We start from the raw sequence: 18041 nt of genomic DNA, 5'->3' as shown, positions 1-18041 counted from the left end.
CCCCATCGTCACTGTCATCCCATGAGCCTGTTGATAAGATACAAACAGAGTAATATCAGCACAAATGTGCACATTAGCTCCCGTATCAATCAACCACTCATTAGACAGATAAGTGGAAAATAGTTCAGGGTTGTACTTAACATTCCCGTCATTGGTTTCAGAAGCAACAGCCTCACCAACAACCATGTTAAGCACAGGCCCATCAGTGGTTCCAAGCACAGTATTTGCTTGTGCTACCACCTCTACTTTCTTTGCTTTCTTTACAGGACAGTCCTTACTCCAATGACCAACCTGTCCACAAGACCAACATGGTTTGTTGGCCTTTGATTTCTTAGCCTTGCCCTTGTCAGTTTTGGGCTTAGTGTTCACCTTCTTAGCGACAGACTTTCTTTTCTGTCCCACAGTCACTACATTGACCTTCGAGCTACCAGATTCAGTTGGCATCACATGTCCCTGTTTGGACTTGTGCTGCTCTTGCACAGAGATGTCCAGCATCAGGTTAGTCCAAGTGATCTCTCCCTTCTGTCTTTTCAGGGAGAGTGCAAACTCTTCCCAAGACTTAGGGAGTTTTTCAATCACAGACATAACCAAAAACTTTTCAGGAAGGTCCATTCCGGACTCCTTCAAAGCATGCACCAACGTCTCAAACTCATGCACCTGCTCAGTCATGGATTTTGTATCCACCAGTTTGAAGTCCAGGAACTTAGCCACAGAATACTTTTCCAACCCTTGCGAGTCAGTATTGTGTGTCTGATCAAGTTTCTCCCACAAGGTCTTAGCAGTGTAGGAGTCAGATGAATAAACATCGAACAGAGTGTTCGTTAAGGTTGTTAGTATAGCAGCCCTAGCCACCCCATCCTTTTCCTCCCACATAGCATAGGCCTTAAGGGTTTCAGCCTTTTCCTGTACCACAACTGGTTTCTCGTACTGTAACACCGGCCACAGACCCTTAACCGTAAGCCACAGTTTCATCTTTTTCTGCCAGCGAGAAAAAGAAACTCCCCCACCGAATTTATCAGGAATACCTGATAAATCGATGGGCTGTGGAAAACGATACGTAGTCCAATCGATGTTACTAGTAACACCAGACCCAGAACCAGCACCACCACCAACAACAGAATCCGCAATCTCATTAACCATCTTGCTTACTACACAATATAACAGATAATCACTTCAAGATTGATGGGAGTCACAGTGAAAATCACAGCAACAATGTATAGAGCAGTTATATTATATAAACAAGAGTAGGCCAACGAAACCACAACAATATAGCATGCACGAAGATCGTATACACAATAATCAGTGACTGATAAATTACGAGAAAAGAAGAGAAAGGCGCACCTTACACCGTCGCTAGAATTAGTATACAGAACAGCTGAGTCGCCTAGCCCTTCGATGAAGACTAGACTGTTCTTGAAGTGATTATTGCCCCACTACGCTGTGATGGGTAGTCGCAATATCGCTCCCAGGATAAAACAGCACAGACCGAACCGCTCACAGACACGAGTACGATCAACAGCGATCAACACCTCAGTTCGCCCGAGAACAGTATGTATATGTGTATATATCGGAGCAGAGGGTGAGAGTGTAATAGAGAAGAATGAGAATGGTGTTTGTGTTTTTCCCGTGCTCCAACTCAAGTGTCGAGGCTCACTATTTATAGTGAGGCCAAGCCACCAACACACTGTCCAGATTCATCTGTCCACGTTCAATGAATCTGTATCTGTCAGACATTCTGACCAGATTCATTTGTCCAGGTTCAATGAATCTGTATCTGTCAGACATTCTGACCAGATTCATTTGTCCAGGTTCAATGAATCTGTATCTGTCAGACATTCTGACCAGATTCATTTGTCCAGGTTCAATGAATCTGTATCTGTCAGATATACTGACCAGATTCATTTGTCCAGATTCAATGAATCTGTATCTGTCAGATATACTGATCAGATTCATTTGTCCAGATTAAATGAATCACATTCTCATTTCAAGCTCTTTCAAGCCACTGTATTCAACTCTATTTCTCTATGGATTTCACTAAGAAAATGTCCCGGAAATTACATCAAGAACATATTAAAAAAATATGCTTTAAACTTTCCATTTTCTAACAGAGATTGTTTGAGAAGCTTAATTCCGAGTCTTTTATTTATTTTTATTTTTTTATAATTACATTTACTTAGTCACTTAGATGAGTTGTGCTGAAATACAATATCGAATTGGAGAAAATGTTTTTCATTCATTCGGAAAACCTATCATCTGACAAAAGGAATGTAGATCTGATAGAAAAATATCAGATGACTTCAGAAATATAGATGATAAAACCGAAACAACCAATCCGTCTTCAAAATATTTTTGTGATGACAATATATTTTAATCAATTTTATATATAAATATGAAATTATATATATATATATATATATATATATATATATATATATATTAATAACATACTATTTTCAAATTATAGACAACCAATATAGTTAATACCATTGAAACATAATGTCCCAAGGGTTCAGCATATTTTATATAATATTTCACAGATCCAGTTTAGGCAACGATTATAGCAAACTTATCGGACTTCAAACTTGAACACAAGAGTACAACCCTCTGTGGTGCCTGTACCTCGTTCAAGTGAAGTCTTGTTTGTGAAATGAACTTCTCGGCAGTAGAAAAGTGGGTTTATGTTTAAATAATATTATTTGACAAAATATTATGTCAATTTATGAATTTTAGTAAATTATATTTAATTTTGATTTTGTGCGATTTCTTGATAAAATGTCACAGAGTTGATATCGATTCTTCAGGATTTAAGTAAAATGCTTCAAAATTTGATGGATTTTGGGGAGGTTCAAAATTTTAAAATACACTGTACAATCCACAGTCTCTATTATTTTATGAAGCTCAAAAAAATCCATCAGCATTTGAATATCATCATATTTTAATGAATTTTAAACAATCTCAGTTGAATATCATCATATTTTAATGAATTTTAAACAATCTCAGTTGAATATAATCGGATTTTTAAATATAATTTAAAATCCTAAATAAATAACACCAAAATTTGTCGCATAATTTAAATTTCAATTCAATACCCAAGATTCTGATACATATTTTAATATCTAATTTGAAATCTCTCGAATTTCATAAATAGCCAAAACTCCTTCAAAATCTCAATTTAATACACCAACTTAATTTGTTTGAATAATAGGCAAATGATTTCTCTTAATTACATGACAATAATCTTACACAATCTTTAAGATTTTATCTTTTCACAATCTTCAAGATTTTATAAGATTGTGTTTTAATTCCAGCCAAAATTAGTCATAATCCATCATAAAATCTATAATCTATTATTTATCGCTTTCTGAATTCAAACCCACATACTGTGTGTGTATATATACAGGTGAACTAGCTATATTTATTTTCATCCTGCAATAAGCAAAAAATCATACCATTTTGCACTCATATCAGTCAAACTAACATGAAGCAGATCACTCTCTCTCTTACAATTTTGTCCCTCATTCTCATGTCTACTATATCTGTACAAGCAGAAGTAGCAGCACCACCGTTGCCACCAAAAGATTTTTGTTATGACGTCTGTGATTGCCAGACTCTATGTCATCATCGTATACCAGTTTGTCACCACCATAGATGCGAATGTCTTGATCATCCGAAATTTTATCCAATACCCACTTGCCCTGGCAAGAAAATCTAATACGGCGGGATATTCATTTGTTCTGGTTACATCATGTATCTTATAAAAATGTATTTTGATTATCTATAAATCACATTTGTGTTTCTGTTGAGTTTTTGATATGTTGCCGGATTTCGAAAAATCAATTGTGTTCTAGATTATATAATATCGCAATGAATTATTGACAATGTATAAATCTTAAATGAATAAATTATATAAATTTAAGTACTTTTTAATATATTAATTTAAGATCACCTGATTTTAATGAATTTTAAATTTAAATTGAATATCCATGTATTTATAAAATATGAATTGTATTGAGTTTTTAATATATTAATATAAATTGCTTTAACAATTTAGAATAATGGATTACAAGTATCACCTAACCATTTTCGACCGGAAATCGGGAGCACCCACTTTTTTCGATCTAGAACGGTCTAAAATAAAAGTGGTTGAAAATATACGGTTGAAAATAATAGCAACGATTAAAAGAAATTGTAAATAACACTAATCATCAATAACATTATAATCAAAATTAATTAAGTTCGACTGTTCATAAATTTCTGGCTTGCTTAATGTCAATCAGTTTTAAAACGGTTGAAAATATATTTTCAATCATTTACGATCGAAAAAGTCATTTTCATCTATTTTTTAAGATTAAAAATAATTGTTAGTGTATTACTCCCCGTCCCGTTTCTACCTTCCTCATTTTCACTTTACTTGTCTAGCATTCACATCTCGTAATTATGTCAAATTGATGAGCTCTAGAGCAAGTCCAATGGGGGAGCTAAAGTGGGTGCTATTGCCATAATATAGAACCCAAGTAAAAAATACAACTCCAATGGGATGCTATATTTTGATGCAAAATAGCAAAATGCTATACTTGGTGCTAAATATAGAACCAAGTATAGATGTTGCTATTGCTATAATATAGCACCCAAGGAAAAAATGCAACTCCAATGGGATGCTATTGTTATAATATAGCATCCAAGTTGAAGGTTAGTTAAATATACATCTAATTGGTTCTATTTTAAATCTACCCATTGGACTATGAATTCTATTTTAACTCCAAAAATCACTTTTTGGTTTCAAATTATAGCAATAGCTATACACATTTTAGCATCACCATTGGACTTGCTCTAACAATAACAGATAAATATTATTAGGTACAAATCCATTCATCAATTATTAATAAAGAATAAGTTTGGAAGAAAGTTAAATATTAATCTCTCCGTTTCCTTTTATATGTTCATTTTAGTTTTCAAGAATTCAAATTAACCAATTTTTAATTAAATATTACAAAATATCTATTCATTATTTTTAGAATCCGAAAATTGTATATTAAAATAGACTAAATGTATTTTTTAAAGATATTATTATCATTGTTTTGAGTTATATAATACATGTAAATTTCAGTAAAAAATATAGTCAATTTGACTGGTCAAACATTAAAATGAACATGTAAAAGAAAACTACGAGAGTATTTAGTTTGATTGAATAATAGATAGGCTGTTTTGATTAAATACCTGACAATAATCTCTACACAACCGTTAAGATTTTATCACTTCACAAACCTTAACATTTTAGATTATGTTATAATGTCTAACCAAAATTTATCGTAATCCATTAAAATTTATAATCTATTATTTATCGGTTTCTGAATTTAAAACCTCCATACATGGTGTATATTTATAAGTGAACTAGACATGTATATTTTTAATTCTATAATAAGCCAAAAATCATATCATCTTACAACTAAACATGAAGCAGATCACACTTGCCCTTACAATTTTGTCCCTCACTCTCATGTCTACTGTTTATGTACAAGCATGCACTAATTGGGGTGATTGCAAAAGTATGTGCCCGAACGGTTTTCCAGCTTGCCTTGATGGGAAATGCGCTTGTGTCCAATCCACAACACAAGTAGCAGCAACACCATTACCAACAGTTTTGACACCGAAAAGGTGTTTTTCACTCTGTGATTGCCAGAGTGTATGTCCAAATCGTCGACCAGCTTGTGAGCACAATATTTGCGTATGCCATGATAATCCGAGAATTTGGCCAATACCCATTTGCCCCGGCAACTAAATCTTACTTATACATCATGTATTTTATAGACATGTATTTTGATTATTTATAAATAAAATGTTAGTTAATTGAAAAGTCTTTCTAACTTTTTTTCTAAGAGGGGTGTATTCGGTTGATATTTTAATGGATTGTTTTTATCTATAGATTTTAGTGGATTGAATGTGGTTTTGATTTTGTCCGGATTCTTGATAAAATGTCGTAGAGTTGATAAATTTTTTTCACGATTTAAGCACAATACTTCAAAATATCATGGATTCTAGTGGAATTTTAAAAAACTTAAAATAAACCGTGGGATCCCACAAAATCCATCATTTTATAAAATCTAAAAAAATCTATCAGTATTTGAATACAATCATATTCAAATGGATTTTAAACAATCCAAATTGAATGTCATTGGATTTTAAAGCATAATTTAAAATCATGATTGAATATCACCAGATTTTGTAGCATAATTTAAAATCTCAATTGAATACCGCATGATTTTAATGGATTTTAAATAATCCCAATTAAATATTCTCATATTTAAGAAATTAAAAAGATACTTTAAAATCCCAATGAAATACACACCTCAAAATCCACGCAGCAATAATATATGATTAGTATAACCCACACTATTAATAATTAGATTAGGGCCCTGTTTGGAAATTAGAAATTCGAGGCAAAATTAAAGGTTTGAGGTGTTTTAAAGGTTTGACCGCTAAAATAAGCTAATATGTACGTTTGGTAGTTAGCGGATTGAAACAGAGTTTTGGATAAAAAAATAATTTTGGAAAAGCTACTTTGAGGAGGTTTTTGGATTAACGGTTTTAGTTTGGGTCAGAAAAAACTAATCAATCAGCGATTTACCAAACAATTTTACAAGAAATAGCTGATTTAATCCGCTAATCAAAACATCTGATTCAATCCGCTACAGCTAACCACTAGCGGCACATTCCTAAACAGAGCATAAACCTTATACATACACATCAATCTGAATTTAATTTATCATTTGTTTATCACATCATTTAACAACACAATCTAGGATACGTAACCCCGCTCGAGATTTACCCAAGTCCACGACCCGAACACAGGAGTCTTATCCAATATCCTCCCAAGCTCTTAGAGATCCGCGATAAGTCCATAACCTGTGCACTCTCTCTCATTTTATAACCCGACTCGGAACAAAACCCGCTCCATATCTCTCTCTCCCTCTCTCTCTCGAAATCTCTCCCACATACAAACACAATCGCTCCCAGCCATGGCCTCCGCCGTCAGCGACCGCCCCCTCCCCCCAGAATCAATCCCCACCGTCGATCTCCGCCTCCTCTCCCAATCCGAACTCCTCGCTCTCTCCCTCTGCTCCTCCTCTGCTTTCAACCATCACCCGCAAAACGACGTCGTTATCCCCAAAATCGATCGCAGCGTTTTCAATGAATCCGCCGGCAGTCGAAAACAGACCTACTCTCGTCTCCGATTAGCTCCGGCCTCTTCCTCTTACGCCTCGATTTGTCGCCGCACTCCGCATCTCCGTGTTCCGAAGCCTACGTCCATCGAGACCGATCCCGAACGCGCGGAGAATGCGAAGATTGTTTCGATGCTCAAAGCCTTGTTTACGAAACAAGCTAATCCAAACGGCGTCAGTTTAGCTAGCATTGAACACACTACTCATATACCTAATTTACCAAGTTTGCCGAGTTTGCCTAATTTGCCTAATCAAGCTGTTACGGTGGCGAATTCAGGTGATTTGATGAGTGTTGATGCGGTTACTACGAGTAATTCGATGAATATGGGTGGTGGTGGGGTGAATACGAGTAATTCAATGAGTATGAGTAATTTGATGAGTGGAGGTTTGAAACGGAAGAGAGGTAGGCCGCGGAAAGATAAAGGTGTGGTGCCGGTGATACGAGAGATATTCAAGTATGAGAAGAGGGAGGATGGTGTTGGGAGTTATATGGTGGATGGTATGAATATGATTAAACGGAAGAGAGGAAGAGGTAGGCCGAGGAAGGACGAGAGTGTCCCTATGTCTATGTCAATGGTGATGCCTACTTCTACTTCTATGGCTATGGTGGTAGTTCCGGAGGCTAAGAATGAGGAAAATGAGGATGATAAGGATGATGTTGTTCATGTGAATAGTGTTGAGAGTGATAAGGAGGTTTTAAATTCGAAAGGCGTGGTAGTTGATGTGGTACGGTTGGCTGAGTTGGAGGATCCTTTTGGACCTGAAATTAGGCGTAGGACAGAGGGGATGTTGACAGATGCCGAGCTGCTAGGGTTTTTGGAGGGGTTAGGTGGACGATGGGGGAGTCGGAGGAGGAAGAGAAAAGTGGTCGATGCTAGTTTGTTCGGGGATTATTTGCCAAAAGGGTGGAGTCTTTCTATATCTCTGAAGAGGAAAGAAAAACATGTTTGGTTGTTTTGTCGGCGCTATATAAGGTTACTACCATACATTTGTAACATTTCTTATAATGCCATTGTTCTCTTGATTTTTTTTTGAATTGAAGGTGCTTAGATATGCTTATCTAGTTGTTAATATGCTGTACTCTGTTTATGCGGCTAGGTTATAGCTTTTCTTAATGAATTGTTCTTAGGATAACAAAGAGTAAATCAGGTTACTGGAGTAGAGGTTGTACACATAGGTGATGTAGCCTTTAATTTGCACATGTCAGTGATTTTTAATGATTGGATACTCATAACAGTGAAAAGTTCTGTGTTTTAATTAATTCATATCATCATATGCCTAAAGGAATATGCATAATATGTTGTTAGTGATGGCTCTGAAAAATGGCAAGGAAATTGTGTTACATTGCACTTAGGGTTTTAAACTCTATTTTATTTTGTGAAGTCTGAAAATAATTAAGATTATGATACAAGGACATCATTTATGTAGAACTGTGATAAGAATTAATATAGTATACACTGGCATCAGGAGCTATATAACATAGAAATGAATCTAATACAGAATCAAAGAGTTCTTTTACAACTTTTTGTTCAAGTAAATTTTTCCTTGGATGAAATTACCCTGTAGGACTTTCTGCTCTTTTAGGATTTTCCTTATTTGGTAAATTATAGTATTTTTTTTTTCTAGATGTTTTTCCTTGTAGGGTTCCAGAATTTGGTATGTGTAAGTTTGTTAATAAGGTGCTGTAAATAGATTCATATTTATGATATAATGGTTTCAATGGAGTGGTATTCTTGGTTTCTTGCATGCTGGTGGTGGCAACTTTGGTGTCATTGAGATTAGGAGGTTTGCAAGAATTCAAAACTCATTACAAGGAAATTTAAGTTCACGTTCACTTGGAGAGAAGTGAATGATGAAGGGATGGAAATTGTAAGCAAATTTTATGGAAACAGTAAATTGGTGGATTGGTCTTCTTAGTTTGGTGGTATTGTGGGTCAGAGACCTAATTTAAACTATTAGAGAAGGAACGGGAAATGGAATGAAAATGAATAAACATTTACCACAAAAGATATAAGGTAGAGAGTACAAATCTTATTCCATTCTCTCTTAATTACAATCCATTCAAATGAGCACATTCTGAGATCTTGACCAATTGTCTACCTGAATGAGCATAACCTAAGATCTTGACTAATATGATTTGGAATCATACCAATGAATCCCCTTACAAGCACCATATATATAGAGAGTTAATAAAGACAAATCTAAAGCCTAAATAGAAAAGCAACCTCAGTATTAATATCTAGACGTGAATTGATATTGAATATTGATGATAAAAATCTATTAGATTATCAGAATCTTTTATGCCTACTTTGTATTACATATGTTATATTCAAAAGATCTGTAAAAAAAAATTTGGTGTGCCCTAGTACCTGTATTTTAAAACGAGGACAGTTCAGAATAATGACAGAGTTCCTGTATCAGTAATATTAAAGAAAAAGTAGTCTGCCACTCAGATATCTGTAATGTCCACTGTCTGACTCCCTGTACACAAGTCTTAAGTTTGAATTGCTCCTCATTCCGCTACTTGTCTAACTCTATTTCTTTCATGCAGTAAAAGTTCTTTGTTTTCTTCGATTACCCCTTCCCCTTGTTTCATATTTCATATCTACAATATTGTTGCATGATTTGTTAACTAATAGTTTTTTCCACAATGGTTTGTATGCAGTCCCAGTGGACGGCAGTTTATATCATGCAAAGAAATTTCTTCGTACTTGTTGTCAATCTCTGGGTTGCAAGACGGTAAACAGTTAGATTCTTCTCATGGAGAATGCAAAGTGGACTCTCAGAATGTACGTTTAGGTTATATTATATATAGCCATTTAGTTTTACATTTGGATATGTACAGTATTTGTTCATAAGGAATACTACAGCCTGCAGGTCTTGCTGTTCTAGGGGACAACACAAAAGATGACAGCCAATCCAGGAACCACTCGATCAGTGAAGTGGCAGGTGCAACAGAACCTACTCTTGAACATGTGCAAGATAATGTTGGCTCTTCATCGGTGGGTGAACTCCCTAACGAGGATCATTATGCTGACAAGGATATCAATCCAGAAATATTTGATACCAATGGTAATAAAAAACTAGATTCTGGTATCGATAACAGTAAGCTTGAGGGAAGTTTGAGGGTTGAAATATCTTCTGATAAAATCGGTTATGATCAGCAGCATGAAGCCTTTGGCAATCCAGACATGCAAGCAGGAACAATTGTATTAGATAGAGTAGAAACCAGTGATCAGCAGGTTAAGGATTGTCCTTCAAGTAGTTATAAAGTAGATAATGTAGCTGATGCTGAAAAACGATCTTTGGGATCAAATTCATGTTTGGGTTCTGAAGCAACCTTGGCTATTAATAGCAATCATGGCATTCCAGAATCCTCGGATAGAAGTGCAGTGCTGTGTGTTCCAGATGTGACCAACACATGTTCTGTTGAGCAAGAAAATGGTTTGCAAATCTGTGCTCCTCCACGGATAGATGGCCAAACTAGTGTTCACCTTCCAAGTGATGTTCTTGGAGACTCTGCAGCTGCAGATGAGTCTGTTAGGAAAGGAGTTGCTGGAAATCCTTTCTACACTGAGAATATGTCTTCTGCTAGCACAGCTAATGATCTAAAACTTGATTCAGGGAAGTTTGCAACAGTGGAATCGATATTTGGATCTGATGACAATCATGATGAAGCGAATAAGCATTGTGTTACTGCAGTCAAGCCGGATTTTATAGTTGAAGGCACTGCTGTTTTTCAATCTGGAAATGAACACTTTGGCGGTATTGATAATGTAAAATACGGAAGTTTGAATTTTGACCTGTCCAGGTCTGAGCAGAAGATATGTTCTGATAGCAGTGTACTTGCTCCATCTGGTGATGAGGAAATTTGCATCGACAACAATGTAAAAAATATTTCCACTTTCTCAGCAACTCCTGATAATATGGTACTGAACTGTGAAAGCAATGAGCGTAGTAGTTATGCTTGTCCCCGGACAGATGTTGTGGATGTCCTTCAGGATGAAAGCAAATATGGAAACTTTTCTATACCGTCTTTGAGTCGGAGAAACCAAGCTGCCGTGGAAGTTGAACCTAGGCAAGGAGTTACTTTTAACAGTCTACTTTCTCTTTCTGGGCAGGAGAAAGCTAGCAGTGCTGAAAATCTCGTAGATTTACTTCCTACAAGACATTCAGATACTGCCGAATTTAATGAAGTTGAAACTTCTAGGAATGCTGGAGTAATACTTTCTTCTGGTAGAACTTACAATGGTGTCGGTGCAAGTATGTCAAGCAACAAGGAAAGAAGTCTTGAACTAAGCTCACTGCTTTCATCTGGGAAAGGTGCAACATTTGGTTCTGAAGACAATGTTAGTGGAGTTGATAATAGATCAGTAGAAGAGTGCAGACAGTTCTCTGGAAATGGTCTACTGGTTGGGTCTTGTTTTGCGCAACATCCTAGTAACGTATATACAGTCGACCAAATTTATAATAGACCTGTAAATGAGCTTAAATTTGATAATGGGCTGAACTCAGGTAATAATGATCTAGCTCTTGATTTCGGTGACCCTCATGCAGGATTGTTTGCTGATACCACTGATCTTGAGAATGAGAAGTATGCTACAAATTGTTCTGCTATCCCAACAAGGATTGAACAAAACATTGGCGCCCAAATAAATGTAAACAGGGTCAATGATAATTTTGTTGAGGAGCAGGGAATAAGTTCCTTTAGCGATTTATTTAGTTTATCATGCAATGGGAAACTCTGGGGTACTGAACCCAACTTTAATCAAGCTTACAACAGAAGATGGGAAGTGCCTGATGTGAATGAGGTTGGAACTTCAAAAAACAAAAAATACATGGTTGATTTTAGTGCTGCTAATGCACAGCCTGCTGAGAACGTCATGCCTGGGGGTGGTATTTGGAGAGCTGGTGAAGATGCCTTTCAGAGTAGTATGGCTGATCTCTCAAACCCTCCAGCGCAATCAACTACCCCCTTTTGCACCTTTGATATACTCTCGGATAAGGTATATGCTTCAAAATTTAGAGATATAGCCTGCTCTAATTTGATAATTGTGTTGTACTTGATTAAAAATAAGCCCTCATGATAAAAAGTCATTGATGGCTTGTTTAAGAGGTGTTGATTGAGTGGTAAATATCTATATGGTCTAGTTTCTATACAGGGGCGTAGCCAGAATACATGGTCATGGGGGTCGAAAAACAATCTCATAAAAAAAAATATGATATACTGAACCTAAATTATGAAAATACAACTATCAAAATTTTAAAATTGTACTTACTATTCACAATATACTCTATTTCAACCAATTTTGTTAAATATAAAAAGATGATTTCATTTTTTAATAAATTTATGTATTTTTGGGATCAAAATTTTATTTTGGGGGTCAAAAATAGAAAAACTTAAGTTTTATATAATATATATAAGAGGATATTAAACAGTGAGTGGGTGCAAGTGACCCCCTGTTCAACACGTGGCTACGCCCCTGTTTCTATATGTGTTCTGTTCTGCATGGTTACCAGTTCACATCTATGAATTTGGTTTTTGTGAACCAAATTTATTTCTCGTAAAATCTGTAAAGAGGATGTACGGGATTGGATTACCTACCAGCCACCAGGCATGAGCAATGTTATATTTACGTGTAAGCTGTGGCTACTCTGTTTTTACCTTGGTATTGGTTCAATTGACATTTGCACTGCTAATTTGTTTTTTTTGTTTTCCCTAACTCTTTAGCAGAGAGAATTATGGAGCATAATTTTTATGTCATATCTTTTTGCTTCAATAATTTAACAATTTTTTCTTGTTTAGGCTGAAGATGGTTTGTATAGACTTGGTGACAAGTATAATAGAGGATCATGTTTTGAAGAATTAGGATCTGGCAGAACTGAACCTGTAGAATTTAGTTTCCTAACTGCGCCAAATTCGACTTCTTTTCAAGGTGTTCCAGACAAAAATCCATATGGCACGGGAATGGAACAACCTTATGGTTCCTCCTATTGGATTGGAAAGCATGACCTGGTGCAAAATATTCCTTCCAGGAGTCAAGTTACGACATTATGTGTCTGGTGCAGAAATGAGTTCCATCACGAGCCTGTCCACCCTGGAACACAAGCTGCAATAGGATCTATGTGTCCAACTTGCAGGTCGAGGATTTCGGAGCAGGTCAATGCGTTGTAGTATGAGATGACATTTACTTAGAAGGATAATGCTTTCTGCAGTAGAAAACTGAACCCAAGCTAGGATCTCATATAGAAGGTAATAAAGTTAACTAATCTCTCAACTCTCTTTCTATGTTAAGAGGAATTTGAATGATGCTTCGTAGATTGCCTGATTTGTCTCCTTTTTTTAGAAATTCAAATTTTTGATTGATGATGTTTGCTATTTTTAGACACCACTCTGTAATCTATTCTAAACACCATTCTATACAGGATTAGCTTCCTTGTAAAGTAGTTCATGTGAGTTTTAAAAATGATACGGGGCAAGTAAACTCTGAAATAAGGAAAACATTAGCTTTTTAACTATATCGATACTAACTGCTTGATCAAATTTCTTCTCTTGGAATGTGTATTTGTTCCAGAGTATTTCATTTTATTGGTGTTGTTTTAATGAGGTGAGATTCAGAGACAATATTTAAATGATAAAGTACTGTGACAGAGTGTGACTTAAAATTCAATATGGTTGTTCATGGCATGTTTTGTGGTTGATCCAGGCAACGGAGATACTGCGAGGAGTGGAGAGGGATTCTTCAGCTTGTTCTTGAATACTTGGCTCACTCAACAAGTTCTTTAGTCCTGGAAAAGTCTTTTTTACATTAACTTAGGTTATTCTTCATTCTCGCAATTATATTTTCTTCATTCAAAAAATTCTGTAGTGGATGAAATGCTGTAATATTTGATGCAGTTTTGGCAGAGTAGTGATGTTTGTGGTACATATCTTATGTTTGTCCATTCTGCCTCCAAGACAGAACCAGGATTTCTCTGTTGCTTGCAGTTTATGTGATGAGGACATTATAGTGTATGGATTACAACAATGTACTTGTAGTTTTTTTGCTGCTTTTCATTTGTATATATTTTTGGTCTTTCTTCAAAAGTACCGAAGTCTGGATTTTTTTTTGAAAATGCGGTGCAATTATACATGTAACCTCAATTGCAAGTTGCAACTTATGCAACTTGAAAATTAGCGTTACAAATCACATATGCAAATTTAACCTGTATATTTTGAAAATAAGTTTGATACACAGGTCTCTTTTTGTAAACTTTCATATATTCTTTTTGTTCTTTGAATCTGACGTGTGTAGCAGCACCTGAATTAGGAGGAAGATAATTGTCCAATTGGCATATCATATTCTTTTCATAAATCAGACATTTATTTTTAGAAAAAAAAATACGTAAATGTGTTTTTTTTCTGGAAATAAGCTATTTACTGATTATTAAACATATATTAACACTATATCAAAACATATTATATCAACGTTTCTATTTTTCATAACTAAGACTGGACAAACATCCCAATAATGGCTCGACTAGACGACCACATCCACTCTGACCTCTGAAACACGGTGCATATATTTATAAAGATCATTTACATTGTGTTGTTCGATTCTCATTTGTTTTGAGATTTATCCAAGAGGAAAAATGCTGGAGTTTTTCTTCTTTAGCATCTTACCAAACTTCATCTAAAAATTCAAATACTCTTTCTGTATCAAAATACATGTCTCTTTTGACCTTTAAGTATTCAAACTGACTATAAGTTGATTGTAATTTATATGAATTATATCATTAGAAAATACATCTAATTTATTTTAAGATGTAACTTTTTATTTTTTAAAATAATAAATATTCATTTTTTTATATATAGTCAAAGATGGGTTACTTTTAGAAAAACGAAAGGGACATTTAATTAGAGACGGGAGGAGTAACATTTTTTTTTGCTACTCAAGAGGTCAATCTATCTCAGATGTATATATCGGAGGAAATTGATAAATTTGGTAAATTGTATTAGATCCTGCTGCTATGTATAGTTCTGCTCTTGAGTAAATCAATTTTCTAAGAAATCCTTAATAAATCTTTACTACCAAATAATTTTACACCAAAGGGTACATAAAAAGATATCGGATTATAGCTAAATTGGGGACGTATTATATATAAAGAAATTGAATAATATATTAACATTTACTTATTCAGCAAAAATATTTAATTTTTCATAGTACTTGATTGAGATTTTAGTTTTAAAAATCTATACTCAATATGAATTCCGAAAATAGTGGTATTAAAATTTTAATTAACTTTGTTCAATATCATTAAATTAGTGGGTAGTGTTGGATTTATAACATATTAGATTTTATAAAGTCTGACGTAAATCTGTAACATTTTGATAATAATTAAATTCAAGTCGCGTAAGTTTTCATAAATTCTACCGACCCTGTAATTCAGAAATTTCGAGTGGGTTCATCTAGAATCTAGAAATGAACATAAGATATGGGACCGAAAATCTGCTTTGGACTGATTTGCAAAGCGTCGGGTCCGAAAAAGGCCCACCCAGTCTTGGTCCAAGTTGAAGACCCTCAGTGGACCTTATATGTTGGTCCGGTCCAGACTGATACACCCACATTCTTAGCCCAAATTTTCAAGAAATCCATTGACCTGAATAAATTTCACTTAAAATCTGAGACTGATTATTTTGATATATTTATATATGTAATATATATTTTACGCTTTATATAAGAGAGAAGTACTTTACACACTCTTTTTCTTAATTTTATTATTTCTTCTTATATTTTAACAAATATGATCAAAAATCATTTATACTTATTGAAAATAACAAAATCAATTAGAAATAAATATGTAATCGATCAATTAAAATTAAATGACAAAAAGAGTGATCAGAGTCTTTCAAAATTTGTAAAAAGTTGGCTGGATTTTAAAAATAACAAAATAGTGGCTGAAATTTATTTCTTTCTTTTAATAAAGTAATTAACGCCCGTCATGCACCGTAACTCCGTTAAAACACATTATCTCTGGATGCTCGAAAGACTTAACTGTATTGTTATAGAAACACATTACCTACAGCTATAGCTGAACCGAAGATACTCTATTTTCACTGCCGTTATAGCTGAACCACTTTGCAGCTACTTATTTGGTATTTTAGCGATAACTGAAGAAGATTTTGCTTCCTGTAGTATAAACAAAAACGTGGATACATTAAAATGAAGTTTGCTATGCCTATATTGTGTCTTGAAGATAGAGCTAGAGAGAGAAAAAAGAATTAATTAACCAACATATTTTTAGGAAATTCTTTCATATTAATTATTTTCAGATTACTACACTAACTAAAACTCGAAGTGAGCTTAAATTCTTGAACAATATGAACAGATCCCGTACATTTTGTAGGCTTCTGCATCTACGAACTTTAAGTTTTATAAGACAAGACCGAAGTGGAGGAGGTAGCATGATAAATCACCAATAAGAAAAATAACCGAGCAAGAAGTTTAAGTATTCAAGAGATTTGGAAGAAAATTCGACAAAGAGACACCGCAAGCAGTGATCATATGAGGTTCATTTCATTACTCAAATCTAAAATTAGATATGTAGACCATATATATAATAGCACAACGAATTTTGGTAACTAGACTTTTTCTAAATCTCTAACAACTGAACATTTTCCTAACACACTAAGAGCATCTCCAACGGCGTTGGCTATAATCGTCGGCTAAATTGGACCTGTAAGACATTATGTAAAATTTGCTGAACCTGTAAGACATTTTGCTTCAGTGGTATTGGCTATATTGGTTGGCTATAATTTAAAAATAGTATGTTATTAATATTTTCAATTGTTAAAATAGAATATATCAGTTTAATATGGTAATAAATGATTTACAATCTTCCTACAGATTTTCTTACAGACCTGTAGAGGTTCGACAAATTTAGCCATCCATAGGAGGTTGACTAAATTTATAGACAACAGCTGAGCATGGTTGGAGTTGAGTTTTTGGAGTTGTTGGCTAAATTTTTTTATTTTAAGTATGTCAACTCACCTTTTAGCCAAGGGTTAAGGGTTTTAGATGGTTGGAGATGCTCTAACCACTCCTAAAAGTTTTATAAAAAAGTTAAATATTTAAGTGATGTGAATTATGACATAAAAAAAGGAAGAACACTTTCTTCTATAGTACCAGTCATCAGCGTCTCCGAAAGGCCCCAGAACCAGAACTCATCGACATGATGAACGATTTTGAAAGATTCTGTGCACTATTTGATTTGATCAACTTAATTAATTATTTGATTTAACCCTAATAACTCTCTACCAATACTTTGAGATTGGAATACTTTCTTTACTTTTTTCTGTAATATCTAGGCAAATGAGCTCTTCTTTGTTCTCTATTAATGCTATTTGCTTAGATTTTTTGGACATAATTTGAAAGAGGAATATAGGAGGATGGCGGCAATATTGTATTACTTTTATTAATTAAAAATTATATAAAAATAAGATTAGGGGTATTTTTGTCCTACAATAAGTTAGGATGTGCGTATATTAGCATGCACATTAAATGTTTTGACCAATACAAGAAACTCTTTTAAATTAATTATTTTTCAGATTGCTATGATGACTAAAACTGAATTAACTTCTCATCAGTTCCATCAACAATATCAACGAATAAGACATTTTGTAAACTTGTGCTTAGGTTAGATCTACAGGAAGTTCGAGGGAAGAGGAGATGAAATATTGTATAATCAAATATTGCATGATCTTGAAGGTCATAAAACTAAACGTTACCATTTGGTTGGAGTAAAAATTTCGTCAAGAGATAACCAATATGTAAATTCTTT

At 34.5% G+C, this 18041-nt stretch overlaps 1 protein-coding gene across 1 annotated transcript; it reads left to right on the top strand.

Moving 5' to 3' along the window:
• The first annotated feature begins 6893 nt into the window (after positions 1 to 6893).
• Positions 6894 to 14283, top strand: LOC108214275 (uncharacterized). Its single transcript, XM_017386196.2, has 5 exons — positions 6894 to 8194; positions 9886 to 10009; positions 10091 to 12226; positions 13027 to 13473; positions 13928 to 14283. The coding sequence occupies exons 1-4, from the start codon at positions 7017 to 7019 to the stop codon at positions 13393 to 13395; spliced, it is 3807 nt and encodes a 1268-aa protein (XP_017241685.1). The 5' UTR covers positions 6894 to 7016; the 3' UTR covers positions 13396 to 13473; positions 13928 to 14283.
• Positions 14284 to 18041: the final 3758 nt, after the last annotated feature.

Source organism: Daucus carota, chromosome 3, assembly GCF_001625215.2.
Source record: "Daucus carota subsp. sativus chromosome 3, DH1 v3.0, whole genome shotgun sequence".
Lineage (NCBI taxonomy): Eukaryota > Viridiplantae > Streptophyta > Magnoliopsida > Apiales > Apiaceae > Daucus > Daucus carota.
The sequence above is the reverse complement of the archived record's forward strand: the minus strand, read 5'-3'. Positions and strand labels throughout refer to the sequence as shown.